The following is a 19,460-nucleotide window of genomic DNA, read 5'->3' as shown; positions in this document are numbered from 1 at the left end:
CAGGATGACTCTCTATGTAGTTAAACACTAATCATGAGGATGACAACAATAATGGTGATAGAAGGTATCCTTATTTTATACTAGATTTTAACAAAATATTTATTATAAATTGGCCTGAGAAAAATCCTAGTTGCCATAATTGCTGTAGGCTAACACAAGTATGAAAGTTAGGTACGAGCTGAAAATGGTTGCCATTTGTCAAAACAAGGAAGTAGTCTACTCTAATCAGTTTCATGAGTTTTTTTTTTTAAAGTAAGGATAGGTGCTACATTTCATGTCTTTATAGCACATACTAAAACAAGGGAAAAGAGGTTCCCACAAGTTTGTGTGTCTAAAATGATTATGCTTAAGAATCACCAAATGAGTGCAACAAAGACTCAAAAGACTAGAAAATACGTTAGCAATCAAAATACAGATATAGTTTTTAAGAAAACCCTAAAATTGCTTAGATTATACTGCTCCCAAAGAGTTGTCTATTGCGTCCTATATGAATGTTTTTCATTTTCTATAAGTCTCCAAAAAAAGATAATTAAAAACAAATAATTAAAAATCACACAATTACATGATACACAAACTATCAGTATCCAAGCTTTACATATAGATAAGGAAACCAAGGCACAGAAGAGGTCATATAACTTTCCCAAAGCCACAGAGCTAATAAATGACAGCGCTAAGATTCAAAAAAGGAAAAGGGAAAGGGAGAAATCAAGCCCATATCTGCCTACGATTTACTTAATCTTGTGAAAACATTTAAGTAATAGATCTGTAATTTATATTACTTTTATACCTCAAAAACAGCAAATTCAGCATTCTTTTGAAAGACACATACATGTACAGGCATCTCTTGAAATAAAAGGCCTTGGAAAATATGAAGTAGCCCTAAAGAAATATTTAGCAATTTAATCCACACAATCTTATAAAGAACAGTTTACCAAATACTTCTACAACCATGCATATGATGAAGAAACAATTACATTTTATGCTCTATGGTTAGGGTAAATCAGGAATTGGTTAGGTTTTGGGGGTCTTTTTGCTTTTGGGGTTTTTTTTTGGATAGTTGGCTTAAAGATTCACTCAACTACTGGCCAGTTTTCCTTTATCATAAGTTACAATTTAAAATAATTTTCTCACTGTTGCCAGGAAGGAAAAGAATACAAAATTATCCCAGTCATTTATTTATTATGTTTAAATTTTTTCTCTTTAAAAGCCTTATAAAGCACAAAATAATCATTATCTGCAGATGATATACATAACTACTAAAAAAACCAAAAGAATCCATGGCATAATGTTATTATTATTCATTATAGTAGCAACATTTAATATTTACTATTTGGTCTTCCATAAGTTTTGCATACAGTTATCATTCAGTCCTTAAAACCACCACCCATTAGACATGTACTATTTTTCTTATTTTATAGATGAGAAAACTGAGACATACAGAGACTGAGTAACCTGCCCAAGGACACAGCTAGTAAACCATGTGACTGAGATATAAACTCATAAAATAGAATGTCCAGAGCCCATACTCCCAATCAACAAAAACTAATAAAAAGAGTTTTGTAAGGTAGTTAGTTATAAAATAAATATATACACATACAAACTATTTCATATATCAGTAAAAACCAATTAGAAAAATGTAATGAAAACGGCAACCATAAAATCCTACTTCCTAAACGGCATAAACAGAAACAGGAGAGAGACATACTCTTTTGAAAGAAGGTAAACATCAGTATAAATGTGCAACAGTCAAAAACATTTTTGTAAAGGATGTGAAAGACCTTACCTGACTAAGATGTGAAAATTGCCTATAAAGCTACAGCTATTCAACTATGTTGTAGTTCTTCCAAAGAATCAATATGATATACAGAACAAGAGTTAAGAAACAGGCCAAAAAAATCAGACATTAGTATATATATAAGGGAGAATTCAAATTAGCCATAAATGAATGGTCTAACTCAGGGGTGGGCAATTTACTGAATGCAGGCCAAATCCAGCACACTGCTTATATATGTAGGGTGCAAAAATTAAGAATGATTTTTCACATTTTAAATGGTTATATAAGTACCTACATATTATCCTTTATTTAGCCTCTTGGCCCACAAAGTCTAAAATATTTACTATCTGGTTCTTTATGGAAAAGTCTTCTAACCTGTGATCTAAACTATAAAAAAAGTGTTGGGACAACTGGATACCAGATAACCTTATGGGGGTGGGGGGGTGGCACAAGGAGGGTAATCTGGCACCACAAAACTCACACCTTAATCCAAAACACACTTCTAATGAATGTAAGTTATATGTGTAGAATTAAGCACAAAAATACTAGAAGAAAGTAGGTGGGGAAAGTCTTCCTAGGTATGATCTCAAAGACTGAAAACATTAAAACCAAAAAACCCACACAAAACTGATTAGTCAAATTCAATAAAAATGATAAATAATTTTATATTAAAAAAAACCTAAAAGCAAAAAACTGAAAAACTATTTATGACAAGAGGTTATTAACCTTAATATATGGAAAACACAGACAAATAAACAAGACATCAGCTCAATAGAGAAATAGAAAATGGCACAAAAACAGTAATCCACAAAGGAAGAAATAAAAGTGCATATATGCAATGGAATATTACTCAGCCATAAAAAGAAACGAAATTGAGCTATTTGTAATGAGGTGTATGGACCTAGAGTCTGTCATACAGAGTGAAGTAAGTCAGAAAGAGAAAGACAAATACCGTATGCTAACACATATATATGGAATTTAAGAAAAAAAAATGTCATGAAGAACCTAGGGATAAGGCAGGAATAAAGACACAGACCTACTAGAGAATGGACTTGAGGATATGGGGAGGGGGAAGGGTAAACTGTGACAAAGCGAGAGAGTTGCATGGACATATATACACTACCAAACGTAAGGTAGATAGCTAGTGGGAAGCAGCTGCACAGCACAGGGAGATCAGCTCGGTGCTTTGTGACCGCCTGGAGGGGTGGGATAGGGAGGGTGGGATGGAGGGAGATGCAAGAGGGAAGAGATATGGGAACATATGTATATGTATAACTGATTCACTTTGTTATAAAGCAGAAACTAACACACCATTGTAAAGCAATTATACTCCAATAAAGATGTTAAAAAAGAGGGGAAAAACAGATGACAATAATTATACTAATTACTAAGTTGAAATTAAGTATATTAACAATTCTTATAAATATATATGCACACATTATTAGATACATGCAATATATTATATATTGTATTAGCATATATAGTATATAATGGTTTAGGTTACATGTAAAATTGTTCATTAAATGATCCTGAGGTATGTGTTATTTGTTTGCTATTTATAAATAATATAATTGATTCTCACATAAATTAAGGGATTGAATCAAAAAAAAAAGGCCATCTACACGGAAAAGACACAGAGCCGTGTGTGTGTGTGTGTGTGTGTGTGTGTGTAAATTAAGCAATGTTTTACTGCACATTAAAACAGTAAGTTTCTTTTGTCTATCTGTAAAAACTTAAAAGCTGATATTCTCAAGGGCACAGAGAGTGCTGATGAGAGTAAAAATTGGTGCAAACTTTCTAGTGAAAGACATGTCAATATGGCCCAGAGATTTAACTACTAATATATTTTTAAATAAAAATATGTGAAATATAGAATCAAAATTTTAGCCGTAAATTATTCCCGACTAGCATTATTGGTAATTTTTCCCCTCCCCGACCCCACGCATATTTTCTAAAATTTGTGCAATACCCCTTACTATTTTGTAATGAAAAAAGTATCAGCAACACAGAAATTTATAAGTAGCTACTATATTATTATTCCCATTTTCAGATGAAAAAACTGAGGCTTGGAGAAGTTCTTGCTAATAGGCAAAGCCAAGATCCAAACCTATATCTGTCCTGTTTTAATCTCTATGTCTTACTACCTTATTAATTAATTTTAAAAAAAAGTTTTGTGAAGCAAATCATTCTGTTATTTCTGTGACAATTAATCTGGAATAGTAACCAACATATGTATATGAGTGTATGTAATAATTCTGACTAAAAAATTCTGACATATAATACAGTATTTCTGTTCCCTAGAAGACAGACATCTCTGTCATTCATTCTCTGCACATACTTTTTAAAGAATTTCAGTTTGAAAGCTTTATATCTTCCTGATAAGAATGAATGCTTTTCATCAATAAGTAATATTCCACTACCATTTTTGCATCAATCTTAACTTGCACTGTACAATCACAGTAATTAACACACATGTAGATTAGTTTCTGCAGTGATGCTACCGGAAAGACATCCCAAATTATTAAAGTATAACATCAAATCTTAAACTTAGAAATTTATGTAAAAAATAATTCAGTTATAATTTACATCAAATAGCAAATAGCTAGAAAGGCAGTAAGATAACAGAAAATTAATTAGATGACATTATTCTGTCAGCTATTCAACTGCACAAGAAAGCCACCAAACACAAAATTTGACAAGAGTCCTAATAATGCACTTGATAGTTTGTTGCCAAAATGACACAATTTTCAAATAAAAATAAAGGGGAGGGCTTCCCTGGTGGCGCAGTAGTTGGGAGTCTGCCTGGCGATGCAGGGGGCACGGGTTTGTGCCCCGGTCCGGGAGGATGCCAGCGTGCCGCGGAGCGGCTGGGCCCGTGGGCCATGGCCGCTGGGCCTGCGCGTCCGGAGCCTGTGCTCCGCGACGGGCGAGGCCACAGCAGTGAGGGGCCCGCGTACCGGGGGGGGGGGGGGGGGGGGAGGGATAACACCAAAACAGGAAAACAAAACAAAGCAAAACCCCACCAAAATTCTAACTTAAACCTTGAGTAAGCCTATGTGTGAAATTCTAAGACACAGGAAGTAATTTACTAATGATCAACTTTAATGAAAAATGATGGCATTTGTTACAAAACTTAGAATTTTAAAAGTGTTTTAAAACATCAGAAAGAATCTCATTAGATTAATATCTAGAGTAAATTGCTGTATAGACAGGGAAATTAGGAATAGCAAATTTATAAAAGTTTGAAAGAGGAAAAAAAGTTGGGCAGGTACAAAGTACAAGAATGCAACTGGTTTGACTACAGTATATAGCGTATAATTTAAAGTAGCTTACCAGAATTTGAAAACAACAATGGAATTTATTTTAAAATATTTTATCTATTTGCTAATTATGACTTGGCTGTGCTCTAAATCCTTTCATTCCAAAAGGGATTACTGAACTACTAACCTTCCAAAGCATTTAACTCATACTTCTATAATATATCATCTTCCATGTTTCTGAATACAGTTCTTCAAAACTTTTCTGTTGTAGCATACCTATAGCTAACAGAGGAGAGATGGTCTGCCTACCTGAGGTCTAGGATTATAACCAGAATATCAGAAAGCAAAGGAAAGGTTTCATTGCAGCCTGACATTATATCTTTAAATCTGTACAAATCAGCTTTCTGCTCTTTATAAAAGTATTGTTTTAATATAAAAACAAGTTATTTCACAAATTAAAAAAACAATCGATGTTCTAGAAGTAATACCTTGTTTACCCCATGTCTTTTGAGTACTTCCTACCACAGTATTACCATATCTCAACTTGAGAATCATACAGTATTTTGTCTCCAATAAGAATTTAAGAAAGCTCATCATCTTTGTATCCCCAGGGCCTAGCACTATGCCTAAAACACAGTCACTCAACCAAAGGTGGTACTCTACAGTTCATATACTGCTTTTCAGGAATCAGAAAGAGACAGACATATACTATTGAGTAAACACAGCTTAACGGGTTAACTTACATCTTTTTCTGACCGATGTGGAAACATAGAAGACTGGCTGTAGTACATGTTTTCGTCATGGTAGTCACTGTCGACCCCCTCTACAAACTTCTTTCTTGAAGCACCAAACATGCTGTTTGTCACCTAAACAAAAATATTACTTTTATCAAGAATAATGTTTTGGAAAATGTCAGGCTTTACCTTACTCCTATGTGGAAAACATAAAATGAAGGGAGCATTGCTAAGATAAAGAAACAGATCAACTAAGAATTAATGATACAGGTGAGAAAGTCATAACAATGTAGTAGAAAATGTTTACTTTCAGGCCCTGAAATCAAGAGGAGAAACTTAAAGTCTGTCACATGCAATGATTCCAATTATTTTAAAAGAAAAAATATTACTTATTCTTGAAAATTGGCAACCCAATATAATTTTCCCATACAAAGATTTTTTAAAAATTAAGTTTGGGTTTAAATTATTCAAAATTTTCACATGCATCTTCAACATTAGTGTCTTTGTCATTGTTATACCTACTTTTTAAATTATGTTTTCCAGAGCATATCATCTTCACTTACAATCTAAGTTTACTGAGATATAGCACTTTTTGAGTCCATGTATAATGGCACACTGGAAATCTTATCTCAAGCCACAAGCTCTCACTCATGTAATAGTAGGATAATTTTTTCACTCATCATCCTGGTATAAATTTATGATCTCTACTACATAACCTGCTTACTCTTTTGCTTTTTAAGTCTTTACCATATCCAACACTAGTAATTTTGAGCCCTCATCAAGATAATTACTAAATCTGTGCTAATTTTTATTTTATTTTATTTTTTTCCATAAGGTGACCTGTATAAAGCTTCCAAAACTATCAACTGACAGGTTATTTAATTAAGGTCAATGTGTCTTATCCCTAATAGTACTCTGTAGTTCAAAGTAAACTGAAATGTCATGATAGCCTTGTAAAGACTAGAATACACAGTGACTATATTTTTTCACAAAAAAATGGGGAAAAACTCATCAAATTTGACATCTGTCTGGTACACTCATTATGAATAAGGGTATTTTCTCCCACTGTAAGAAAAAAGGAACTTTCTTTTACTTCTCATTTCAAAATGAAACACTGTAGTTACTGCTGTTAATCAGTAGACATGGTGAATTGGTATACTGCAGATTTTAAGGCTAAATTTGATGTGCAAGTTTGTTGAAAACACCCATGTTACTTAATAATTGCTTTATATTTTAAGTTCCTTGTTAAATCTGTAAGAAACTCAAATATTTACGTATTCTTCCTGTTGAAGTCTGAGAAAAAGCTATTCAGTTAAATATGAATACCAGTCTGAAGACAACTTAACCACTGCTTTGCTGTATGTTTTTAGGCTATATATCTCTTTAGGTGTGAAATACAGAAAGATATTTTCAAGGATCTATTAATTTGTTAGAACATACTTTATCTTCTTTGGGCAGTGGACTCCCTGGTGAATCTCAGGCAAGGGCTTCTATAACTCTGAATGTAATTTTAGGGACTAGGTAGGATCCCTCATGCCTAGCCTCTAACCCCCCCTAAGTAGTCCCTAATAGGAAAGAGAGGTTTTTTAGTGAGTTTTATTTCAGAAAAGTAACAGTGGAAAAAAGCACTTTAGAGTCTGCAAATTAAGACTCTTTACACATGAGATTTTAAAGGTTTGTTTTGTAAAAGTTAAGGATACATTTAATTCTCTTTAAAGGACAATTACTACTGAGCTCTAATTCTAAAAAAGGATAAACACAGGAAAATGGCATGAAACTTGCAGAATTCACTAAAATTTCAGGAGCGTACCAAGATATCTCTCATCAAATTTTACGTACATAAGTTAAGTCAAATGGATGCAAAGTGAACTATTAACAATTGTGATGTAACATTCATCATCAAAACCAATTACAGACTCTTAGAATCCTAAAATTGAAATTAATTGTACTGAATAAAAAAACTTCATTCTAATATTGTGCAAAGAGGTTTAACTGTTTTGAAAGCAAAACTAAACACGTGAAATGCCTCAGACAGAGGAAAACAGAAATGCTCTCTTTCATCAATACCAAATTTTCCCAGACTCACTGTGTGTGTGCCAGAGGGAGGGAGAGAAAACACAAACATGTAGAATTTCATTTTTGTTTTGTGTGCTTCGACACAAATTACACAACACTGAAAATACTAATTATTTTTACATGACTTCAGCAAAAAAAAAAAAAAAAAGAGGTAAGAGTGTAATACTCTGCCTTCAAATGCAAGCCCCAGTCCCAGGGATGGGTACTGGTATGAAACAAAGAATTCTCTGATCCATGGCAAAATCAGAAAGAAAAAGGAGGACAACATAGTTTTACAAAAAAGCTAATTTTGGGCTTCTCTGGTGGCGCAGTGGTTAAGAATCCACCTGCCAATGCAGGGGACACGGGTTTGAGCCCTGGTCCAGGAAGATCCCACATGCCGTGGAGCAACTAAACCCTGTGCCACAACTACTGAGACCGCGTTCTAGAGCCCGCGAGCCACAACTACTGAGCCCACATGCCTACAGCCCGTGCGCCTAGAGCCCATGCTCTGCAACAAGAGAAGCCACTGCAATGAGAAGCCCACACACCACAAGGAAGAGTAGCCCCCGCTCGCCGCAGCTAGAGAAAGCCAGCGCACAGCAACAAAGAGCCAACTCAGTCAAAAAAAAAAAAGATAGTTTTATTTAATTTTAAAGGGTGTGTCCTGTATTCCACATAGAATGATGGAATGGAGTAGAAAAGTATTTTAGACTAGCCAGGAAGGGTGAAACTAGGAAAGTAACAATGAAGCAGAGAAGTAAAGGAACTAACTAGCTAAAGACAGGAAGAGCAGTCAGTGCAAAAGTGAACAAGGTCCTCAGTGGTGCAGCTCAAACAGAATGAATTCAGTGGAAGATGGTAGGAACTGAAGTCAGAGATACTAGTGTGAGCAGATCATGTGTCTTGCAGGCCTGGGGAACTCTGGATTTTATTCTATGTGAAATGAGAAGTCAAGAGAGGATTTGGGGGAATTCCCTGGTGGTCCAGTGGTTAGGACTCGGTGCTTTCACTGCCATGGGCCCAGGTTCAACACCTGGTCGGGGAACTAAGATCCCACAAGCTGCACGATGCAGTCAAAAAAAAAAAAAAAGAGAGAGAGAGAGAGAGAGGATCTGTGGGCAGTTTAAGTGACATAATTTGGCATATTTTATTTATGTATATATTTAATATGAGTGTAGCTACTCTGTAAGGAATGGACAAAAGAGGGGACAAGAGTGGAAGCAGCGAAACAGGTTGGTGAGAGAAGATGGTGGCTCAGACTACAGTGGTAGTGGTAGGGGATATGTCAACACTGTACTGAAATATATTAAAATTACTGGTTATATCACATATATTAAAGTCAATTTGATAAATAGAAATTTAAAATACTAATTTAAAAACAAAATCATACTTCATTCTACATTACATATAAAATTTGTTCAGATATTTGGTATATACAATTTGTCAGCTTTCTTCAAGCAAACATATAAAGGGCTTACATCAATCCTGTTAACTGACCACCTTCTCTCTCAACTCTCGTATCACATGTTTTAACAAAGGAGAAGTAAAAACTGAGATTTCATCAAGAAAAATACATGAAATACGTTGTACCAAAAGCAATGTTTCTTAAGTCTTTTTTGAATACAGATCTAAAACATGTAACTAAGACATTTTACATTTGCTTTGATTCCATAAGAACTAATCAGGATACACACACACACACACACACACACACACACACACACACACACACACACGTTAGCTTACACTAATTCTTTCTATTAGCCTGACAACCCCCCCCCCCGCCCCCCAAAAAAGAGTTGGCCTCAAAATGTAGTAGAGAGGAATTAAACTGACAAGCAGAATGGAAGCACTAAGTTGGCTGGCTGTTCCCAGTAAACACCTTCATTACTTAATTAGGACTAGCTATGAGTTCCTAAGGTCTAACATTCTTAATATATAAATATATTTCAAAGCCAAATGCAGTAACTCAGAATACTCACAGAGAATTCATAAAACCTCAAACTTGAGATAATCTTAACCAACAACTTCAAAGATGGGTAAAGTGGTCCCTGATCCAGGTGGGATGAACGGTAATTACAAAAGGGAAAGAATAAGAGGCAAGGCCTGGAGCTTTTTAAATGGTCACAGAAACAAAGTAGGACACTTTACAAGTGAAACTTCAAAAATAAATTTAGATAGATAAATAAGTATATAGATAGGTAGACAGATAGGAAAGGGTGAAAAATTAGATAGATAAATAAGTATATAGATAGGTAGACAGATAGGAAAGGGTGAAAAATAGATCATATCCAAGGCAGGATGGGCGGTATATAATCTTGCACAATTTTCCTTCAGCAAGACCTCTGGAGAGGAACTTACTCTAAAATCATTTATTGTCTATCATGCTGGCATGCTGGCCCAGGCACGGAATCCTATTCCCAGGGAACAGAAACACATCCCATGGCAGAGTGTCCTTTTCCTGATAGCAAACAAATATAGTTTGATTTTGAAATCTATCTCCAGTCTTAAAGTTCCAGCAGCATATTTTAAAGTGCTGCTAGACATTTCTGTATGAGAAGTGCATTTTAATAAACGAAATCAGTAATATTTAAAACTGACTTTCTGAGTTACTTTCTCCTGTTCTGTTCTGCATTATCATCACATTCTAACCTTTCTTCACAGTGGCTTTCACATTTGTTTTTTGCCATTCTACCTATCACCTTCTTAGTTTAAGCTATGGACTAGATTTTTTTTAGCCCTTTGACTGATCTCCCTTCACTTTTCAGTGAACATGCTGAGGGTTTCCTATATGAATTATGCCAAAAATTGTGCTAATGAACACAAAAGCTGAGTAACAGCCCCAAGTCTTGAACAAGCTCACAGCCTAGTTAGGAGAAACACCTGTAAATAAACAATTACAGTATGAAAATCTGTACAGGTGTTTTGGGAACACAAATAAGGGAATATCTAACTCTATCTGAGGGAAACAACTGAAAGGTCTTATAAAGTAATATTTGAACAAATATTTAAATTTGTTAAAAAATTTTTATTTAAAAAAAAGGAGAAGAGTGTAGGGTGGGAGATGAAGCAAACTTTGGCATAAGAAACAGCAGGCATAAGTTCTCGGAAGTGAGAGAAAGCCCAGAAACACAAAACTTTTAATACAGCCAACAAGGAGGATGTCTGGAAGGACAATGATAGGTGGTAAGGAAAAATAGGCTAAATTTCAATGCCAGGTTAATAGGGCAAGGATATAGACGGGAAAGCCAGATACAAAAATCTAGGTGAAGACTTCCTTCAACTAACACTTTACTATGATGTCATATTCATAACCACTACAATGACTTTGTCACTTTCCTACTCTCGTATCTCTTGTTAATTTCCCCTAAAGGATGCAGACCAATATTCCTGAGATCACGACCTTAACATAATTTTGCAGCAGTAATTATCTCAAAATCCAACAACAACCTTATGCCTCAGCTTAGTTTGGGTTATTCACAGTTGTTCCTGTACATGATAATCTCTGGAAAATGCCATCTGTAACCCCTGACATCTTCAACAATTAAAACTCAAGCTGAGCAGATTAACTCTAAATATTTATTGAAATCATCCATATCTTTCTATCTCTGTCATTTCTGAGAACAAGCATTTCCAATATCCTTCAATCAGGTCTTTATTAATCCATTCTCATTCCCCTCAAATTTACTCTCCCACATCAGCCAAGTAAATTTTTAAAATAAAAATTTAACAGTCATGGCCCTGCTGATTGAAATGCCTCAACAGCTTTCCAAATCAGTAATAAGGCTTATTAAGGCCCTATGTAACCTCTCTGACCTTAACTGTCTCCACAGGTCCCCTGCCACCACTAAACTACTGCCACACCTTCAGTTACTCAAACACAAGTTCTCTTCCGCCTCCAGACCTTTGCATAGGCTGATACCTCTACTTAGAATGCTCTTTCTCCCACTCTTTGAAACTTTCATACTGAATCAGGACCCCTGGCTTGCAGTCATTGAAAATACTTTATCATAACTATAATTATACAATAATAAGAAATAACTTTTATTGACCACTTACTATGCCAGGCAATATACTCCAAATGTTTCAAAATGTATTTACATAATCTTCATAATTTACTTAGTAATAACTATATAAACATGTATGTAATCCTCATGTATTTACTTATTTAGTCTTCATTTTTAGATGAGAAAACAGAACTGGAGAAGTTGGGTAACTTGCCCAAGGTCACATATCTGATGTGCCCAAGATTCCACATCTGATAATTGACAGAGATGGGATATGATCCCAGACAATCTGTTAGAGTCCCCCCTTTTAACCACGATAGTACACTGACTCTCAGAGATACAACTAATAGTTTAATGTTTGTATTCTCCCCAAATTGTAAGCTTCATGACGGGAGAAGCAGTAAAGGGCAAAAAGGGGTGCGGGGCTTACTTTGCAGTAAACAATGGTAAGCAGAGGGTGCCACATCAAATATTTGTGCATGTCAAAAAAAGATCTCTTTAGCGGAAGAATGAGAATGAACTGCCTGGACAGAGGTATGTGAAACAAAAGCTAGTCTCTACCAGACTGATCATATCTATTTTAGAGAAAGCAACATTAATTTTAGAATAAAATTATGCTTAAAAGAAAGAACACCACCACCACATCAATTAAAAAGTAATTACTATTTCCATATTCCAAATTAACTAATATTTTTACTTTCAAAATACAGTGAACATAATTTAATCATTCAAGGAATTAGAATGGTTATTACAAAACTCTAAATTTTTATTATAAGCTACTGAAATAGACACTGTAGCATTAAACGAGTAGAATATGTTTACCAATTGGGTTAAAACAAGACCAAATCCCTGATGGCAACTTTTTCTTGTGATTCTATTTCTAAAGTAGCCAGGAGTTTTACTGTTAACATGCTGATACACGTGTCCCATCATAAAATCAACTCTTTCACAACACTGAAGTACGAAGACTTTTCTATAGCCAGCAACTTTTCATCTTTAGCAACAGAGTATGCATCCACCTGTATTATAAAGGGTAAAGAGAACCAAATGTAGGTGGGGGTTGGGGGTGACAGGACTGCTCTTTTACTACTGTTTCCCTAATGGAGATTTTACTATTTCACTCTGATTGCTGAATACAAAATCTGACTTCTTACTTTTCCCTCCCAATTTCATATTCACTATCAGCAAACACTTCACACCCATACAAATACACACAAGTTCTCTGTTGTTTATAAAGCAGGCAGAAAATTAATAAAAATCAGTCAACTTCCATTAACATTTATCTGCCTTTATCAAGATGTAGTCAATCAAAATTGAAACCAATCATGAGAAGCCATAATATCTGAAGATAATCTGGTTATCTTTATTACTGGCTTTTAGAGGGAAAAGCTGATAGGTCAAATCCACTGAGACACTGCCCAAAATCTATGGAACTAGAATACTGTACACCTATATCAAATATGATATACTACCACCTAGAAATATTTATAACCCAAGGAATTTGTTTTAGTGGTATTTTTTGGTAATAGAATTCTGAGCTACCAATCCTACTTCACAACTTATAAATAATCCTAATTTTATTTCGTTCCGGAAAACACTAAAAAAAAAAAAAAAGAAAGAAAAGAAAAGAAATGGGATTAAATAAAGAAGAGAAAGGCACTTACATTAGAAAAAAATCTATCTCCTCGAAGAACAAAGAATTTAATATCTGGAAGTCTTTAGGAAAAGAATGATCTTTCCTCCTATTAAAAAACATACTACTCGAGTCCTACTAGTTCTAGAATACTGTGGCTTGATATAATATAAATAAATGTATAATGAATAGTTTACTAATCTACTTAGGATGGATCTAAAAAAAGTTAAGATTTAGATAAATTTTAAATTGATAATTTCTAAATTCATCAACTTAAATTGATACGGAAATAAAAGCAATTCATTTCATAGTTTTAGTAAATGCAGACTGCCTGATAAATGAGCAATAAAAGGCTTAATGAACACTGAAAAGGCAGTTAACAGGTAGATGCAAAGGAAACTGACTGGAAATGTGATTCAGCAGGAAACTAGGGGCTTACAGGAACATATCAACAATCATTATTTTGGAGAGTAGTTAAATATTTTGGCACAGAGTTCTGTACAGGGGTTACAGGAATACTTCGTAAGAGATATCATCCCCCACAAAACAGGGTAGCTCACATTTGATAAAAAGATAGAGAGGGCAAGCCAGGAGAGCGATGAAAACACATCACTCTTCCTAATCCAATAACTGTTTACTGAAATCTGGTACCTGAAGCTGCTTTACTGAGATGACATTCCCAAAACCATGTACACCATACCTTAGGGTGTGCCCCCACCAAATCTACAAACCCTCTAAAGAGTATTACCAAAAGGCCTATCAGCTCTCCTGATCAGTCTGACTTTGATCTAGGGAGAATATGTTGTGCATGCTTCAACTTGAAGAAACAGATTTTGTGGTTTTTCAAATTCTTAAAGTTGCCTGTATCAATATGCCTCATGCAGATTCAAACTTATAACCACTAACATACAAGCTTAAAAGACACGTGCATCATCCTAAAATCAAAACACTAATAACTCAAAAAGTGCTAACTGTAAAAAAAGCACACCATCATATATTAACTGAAAAACCAACTATAAATGGTATGCCTTATGACCAATAAGTTAGATTTGAGAACTCACACAATAGGGCCTAAAATTAAAATAAGCAATATTTTATCCTTAAATATTAAGATATAAATTTATAAATTACAAGTGGAAGAACATATAACAGTAGAAAGCCCATAAGTTTAGAATATAAAACAAATCCTCTAAGTATGAAGGAAATGTTTTTAATGAGGTTGAATATCTCACGCCAGTGTCAGAGGTGGGGGTGGGGAGCACTCCCTAATGCAGAGGAGAGAGGGTGGGAATCCATAAGAAACTGATGGATGGTCTGCTTTGCTGGGGGATATGGATTTCTACAAGCCTCCCAATAAATTTAAGAAATGCTCGAACTTAGAGGGAAGGAGAGAGAAACTGCTGAGGATTCTGTATTTTGAGGCCCTGCTTTGAGACCTGAAATGCCAAATATTTGGTGCCCCAATCTCTTTAATCCTGACATGCTTTCTCTGAAGAAATGTTAGCCATCACAGGCTATATTCTATTTTTCCTGGGTATAATTTTGAATGTCTTGTTATGTGCAAAAGAATCTAGAAATAACGTGAATAAGAATTACATGGGATAGATCTGGGAGAACTAAAGAAACAAATTATTATTTTTTTTTTTTTGCAGTACGCGGGCCCCTCACTGCTGTGGCCTCTCCCGTTGTGGAGCACAGGCTCCAGATGCGCAGGCTCAGCGGCCACGGCTCACGGGCCCAGCTGCCCCACGGCACATGGGATCCTCCCAGACCAGGGCACGAACCCGCGGCCCCAGCATCGGCAGGCGGACTCTCAACCACTGCGCCACCAGGGAAGCCCAAGAAACAATTTTTGAAGCCTTTCTGAGAAGAACCTAAAATGATAGTATTTATTTGTGAGCAAAGTAGTGCAGACCCAGGGCTACACTGCTATAGAACTATTTCTAAAAATTCTGCATTAAGAAAAAAAAATCTGTATTGTTAGATCATGATTTCGGATACAAGGAACACAAGCAGAAAATGACAGGAGTGTTAGCATTTCACACACACACACACACACACACACACACACACACACACACACACACACAATTTGGGTGAGCTGTTCACTCAACAAATGTTTGCTGAACTTTGTACCAGATATTGTGCCTTCACTGCTTCTATACTTATCTTTGTTAACCTCAAATCTAGAGATGGGTAGAAATGTTCCAGTCTTCCTGTCTAGATTTCAAGGAAAAAGATGTTTGAAGTTTCTATTCTTTCAAATTTTAAAAATATAGCTACCTGCCTGAAACTTTGGGAAAGGGAAGAACAGCATGTCTAAAGCTAGTGGAAGGAAACTAAAATATGCCTCCTTCTGATACCAAGTTAAATGTAGCAAAATTTTTAGTCTATGGATTTATGCTTTCCCTGACCTTTTCTCTTAGCTTCTTTTCTGAACATGAGTTTTCTGGTCCTGCTATACTCTGTGGAGAATATGAAGTTTTAAAAAAATCTAACAAACTTCCTTTGTATTACAACATTAATGGTTTATTCAGTTTAAGGTTTTCCCTCTTTCACATCTAACTAATAAGAAATGAAATTATTTCTTAGAACACTAGGACTTTAATAATTTATGAGATAATTTTATGAAAAAAATAATTTATAAGAAACACTATATTTTTAAACTAACAAAATGACTCACTGACAAAATGGCCCAACATCCACCCTTAAAATACTGATGACAGCACCGTTTTTCCCCCGGTCTTTCCCACCACCTACTTACCTGTGCAATTTCTTTCAACATTGGCTACTCTGGGGATTGGAAAGCTCAGGGCTGGAGGCTGAAGTGAAGAAGGAAAGGTTGGAGGGTGAGCCATGGCACCAGCCCCGCACTAGGAGCGCCCCTGAGATACTACAGCAGGGTTGACACCATAGCTCTGAAGTTCAAACTCCAGCAAACGATAAGAAAGGAGTCCAACCAGAACATGATAAACGATGGGATTCTTCCGCTCTTTGAAAAATAAGGAAATCATGCTATAAAGATCTGAATGTCCAGTTTCAACATTATGACTCCCTGTTCACCTCTTCATCATTCCCCAACCCCAGATTCACCTCAGACTGATTCAAAGTGCTAATCAAAACAAAGAGGGTGGGGGGTGAAGCGCACAAGTAGAGCTTTCTATAAACTTGCACACAGAAAATGAGGATAGGGCTCACCTGGCCATCATAAAAACGTGCAAGACAATATGTTAAAATACTCTGCCTATCTGCCCCTTGAATACTTTCTTGCTCTCCTAAGCACTCAACATTAAATCTAAGGCTCTCATACGCATTAACATTAATACCATCAGCCAGCAAAATGACAGCTGGACTATTTCGATGTATTGATATTTAAATTCCTAAAATTGGGCCAATGAGCTTTTCAAAACCCAGGGATAACTTTCGGTATAAGGATATTCCTTGGGGGAATTTCCTGGCAAGTCCAGCGGTTAGGACTCCACACTTCTGCTGGGGGCCGGGGTTTGATCCCTGGTCAGGGAACTAAGATCTTGTGAGCCGTGCAGCATGGCCAAAAAAAAAAGTATATTCCTTGGGAGGAGACTAATTTTTTAAAAGTGTTCCATTCTGATAAAAGCAAATGAGGACCCCCTCAACTAAAATAACTTTAATCAAACTAGATGATAAAAAAATCATAGACTTTTAAAGAAATCAATCTAAATACAGGACTTAAACTGTGACTTTTATGAGAATGAATCCTCACTTTATAATATAAAAAGTAAATTACTGATTCAGAGGAAACTAGACTCTGATTATTATGACTACTAAAGCCAATAAAAATAGATGCTCATTTAAGTTATTTAAAGATAACATCTACTCAATAACAAATATTATTGGAGGTGGCAAATGTTTTAAAACAGTAAATTACATATAGTGAAGTATCAGAATCCTAAATTATGTTGTATGAAGCAATTAAAAATAAAAAGGATTCCTTTAGCAAGGGAACACAGGACTTTTAAAATACTTCTAAACATCTTGCCATATAAATTAATTCAGTAAACATTATTCAGTGAGCATCTACAATGTAATACGCTAAATATATTTACATTTATACCCTTATGTACTTTACCCATTTGATGCTCAGAATAAAGAACATCACAAATCAAAAGGAGTAAAGAAGAAAACACATTTACAATGCTCCTGCACCATTACTCTGGCCTCCAGGCCTTAGTGAACTTACCCTTCATTACCTGCAATCTCCTACCATTTCCCCCTTCTCTTATTGTGTTCCTGCCCGACTGCCCCACTCCCCTTGCCATTCCTCAAACACAAAAGGCATACTCCTGTCTTCAGACCTTTGTACTTCTTGTACCATTCAAGAATGCTTTCTTTTTAGGTATCTACATGGCTTCACCTCACCATACTTCATATATTGAGCCATCCTAGTGAGGACTTCACTGTTTATTCTATTTAAAAGTATACTGTCCTTTCCCCAACCCCTTATGCACTCTCTATCCCCTTTCCTGTTTTAATTTTTCCTCCATAGCATGTATCAAAATATAATACACAATGCATTTTATTTATTTTGTTTAATGTCCTCCTATACTCTAAAATATCAGCTCCACGAGAACAGAATTTATTTATTTATTTCGTCTCTTTGTTCACTTCTGTCTCCACAGAATCTGGAACAGTGCCTGGCACTGAGTAGGCCCATAACATGAACGTGTCCTCCTCTTACTCCACACATGCTGTTACTTCAGCGTTATTTGACAGTAACCCATCACTGCAGTGCTTACAGTACATGTGAAAATTTTATGAGCATAACAATTATTTTAAAACTTAATGGAATTATGTCAAAAATTAATGTTAATTTTTGCATTTCTGAAACATATGAATAAAGTTGTTTTATGCCTTTTTCCACTGAAATTGACAACCACTTCCAAAATACCTAATAGACTAACAGACACCTTCAGTGGTTAGAATGCCATGCCATAAGAAGTACCAAATAAGGATTTGGAGATGAAAATTTTTTTTTTCTATTTCCCAAACTTTTTCTCAAGTTAGATTACCTTTTTAAAAAAAGTTATTTCACGAGTATTTCAGACTTAACAGTTTAATATGAGACAACACACATTTCTTTTCTATCAAAAAATCCCACTAGAAAAATTATACTACTTAGAGCCACTGGGTTGCACTGTAGTCCATGGGAATATGCACTCCTTGAGAACAGTGTACCACTACAGCAGCCTAACACAGTGGGCCTGGTACAAATAAGCACTAATATGTGTTGAGAGTTTATCAAATGATAGGTATTACTCAAAGCACTATATATATATTACCTTACTTAATCATAACAAAACCCCTATAAGATATACTTTTACCTCAAATTGAGGCACAGAAGGGTAGGGCCTATGGACTCTCATTAGATTGAAAATATTTCTCTATCACAGTTATCATGAAGAATACCCAGTCCCTGCAACCCCAGTAAGATACTAAAGATTTAATCTCCACAAAAACCCAAGTGGATAGACTCCAAATTTTAGAAGTTAGCCGAAGCATAGGTGAGGGTGAGGCATGGGCTTGAAAATTGAGAGGTGAAGACCTACATTCTGAGCTGTGGGATCCTCCGCTTTCTTTCCTTAACCTGCTTACAGAACAGTCAGTCAGATTTAAGAACCACTCCTCTACCCTACCTCTCTACCTGTGGAAAAACTGAATTGCTCCGGAGAAACAAATGTCACACACTATCGTATTTTTTTATCTTAGGTATTGGAATATACCAAAGACCTGTCCTATTATAGGATGTGATAGTTTAGGGTGAATATGACTTGAACTTATGTTTAGAGGGCATGTGAAATTGAGAACCAGGTATATTCATCTACTCTAACCCTAAAAGTGGCCCTAAAGTAGAGTGCTTGAAGAAACTAGATCCTAAAGATTATAGGTGGGGAATTTTTGAAGTATATGTCATCAGTATGCCCATATTCAAGCAGAGATAAAAGAAGCTCAACTAAA

General features: G+C 35.5%; 1 protein-coding gene across 4 annotated transcripts in view; it reads right to left on the bottom strand.

Moving 5' to 3' along the window:
- The window catches only part of CNOT2 (CCR4-NOT transcription complex subunit 2), a 112,037-nt gene that overhangs the window by 40,577 nt on the left and 52,000 nt on the right, over positions 1-19,460 (bottom strand). For 3 of the 4 annotated variants that reach the window (XM_060025229.1, XM_060025228.1, XM_060025230.1), the window contains exon 3: positions 5,778-5,900. In XM_060025229.1, coding sequence (XP_059881212.1) covers positions 5,778-5,900 — 123 coding nt within the window. Of the gene's footprint in view, positions 1-5,777; positions 5,901-16,230; positions 16,289-19,460 lie in introns of all 4 variants that reach the window. The other variant, XM_060025231.1, reaches the window with a different exon arrangement.

Source organism: Delphinus delphis, chromosome 11, assembly GCF_949987515.2.
Source record: "Delphinus delphis chromosome 11, mDelDel1.2, whole genome shotgun sequence".
NCBI lineage: Eukaryota > Metazoa > Chordata > Mammalia > Artiodactyla > Delphinidae > Delphinus > Delphinus delphis.
The sequence above is the reverse complement of the archived record's forward strand: the minus strand, read 5'-3'. Positions and strand labels throughout refer to the sequence as shown.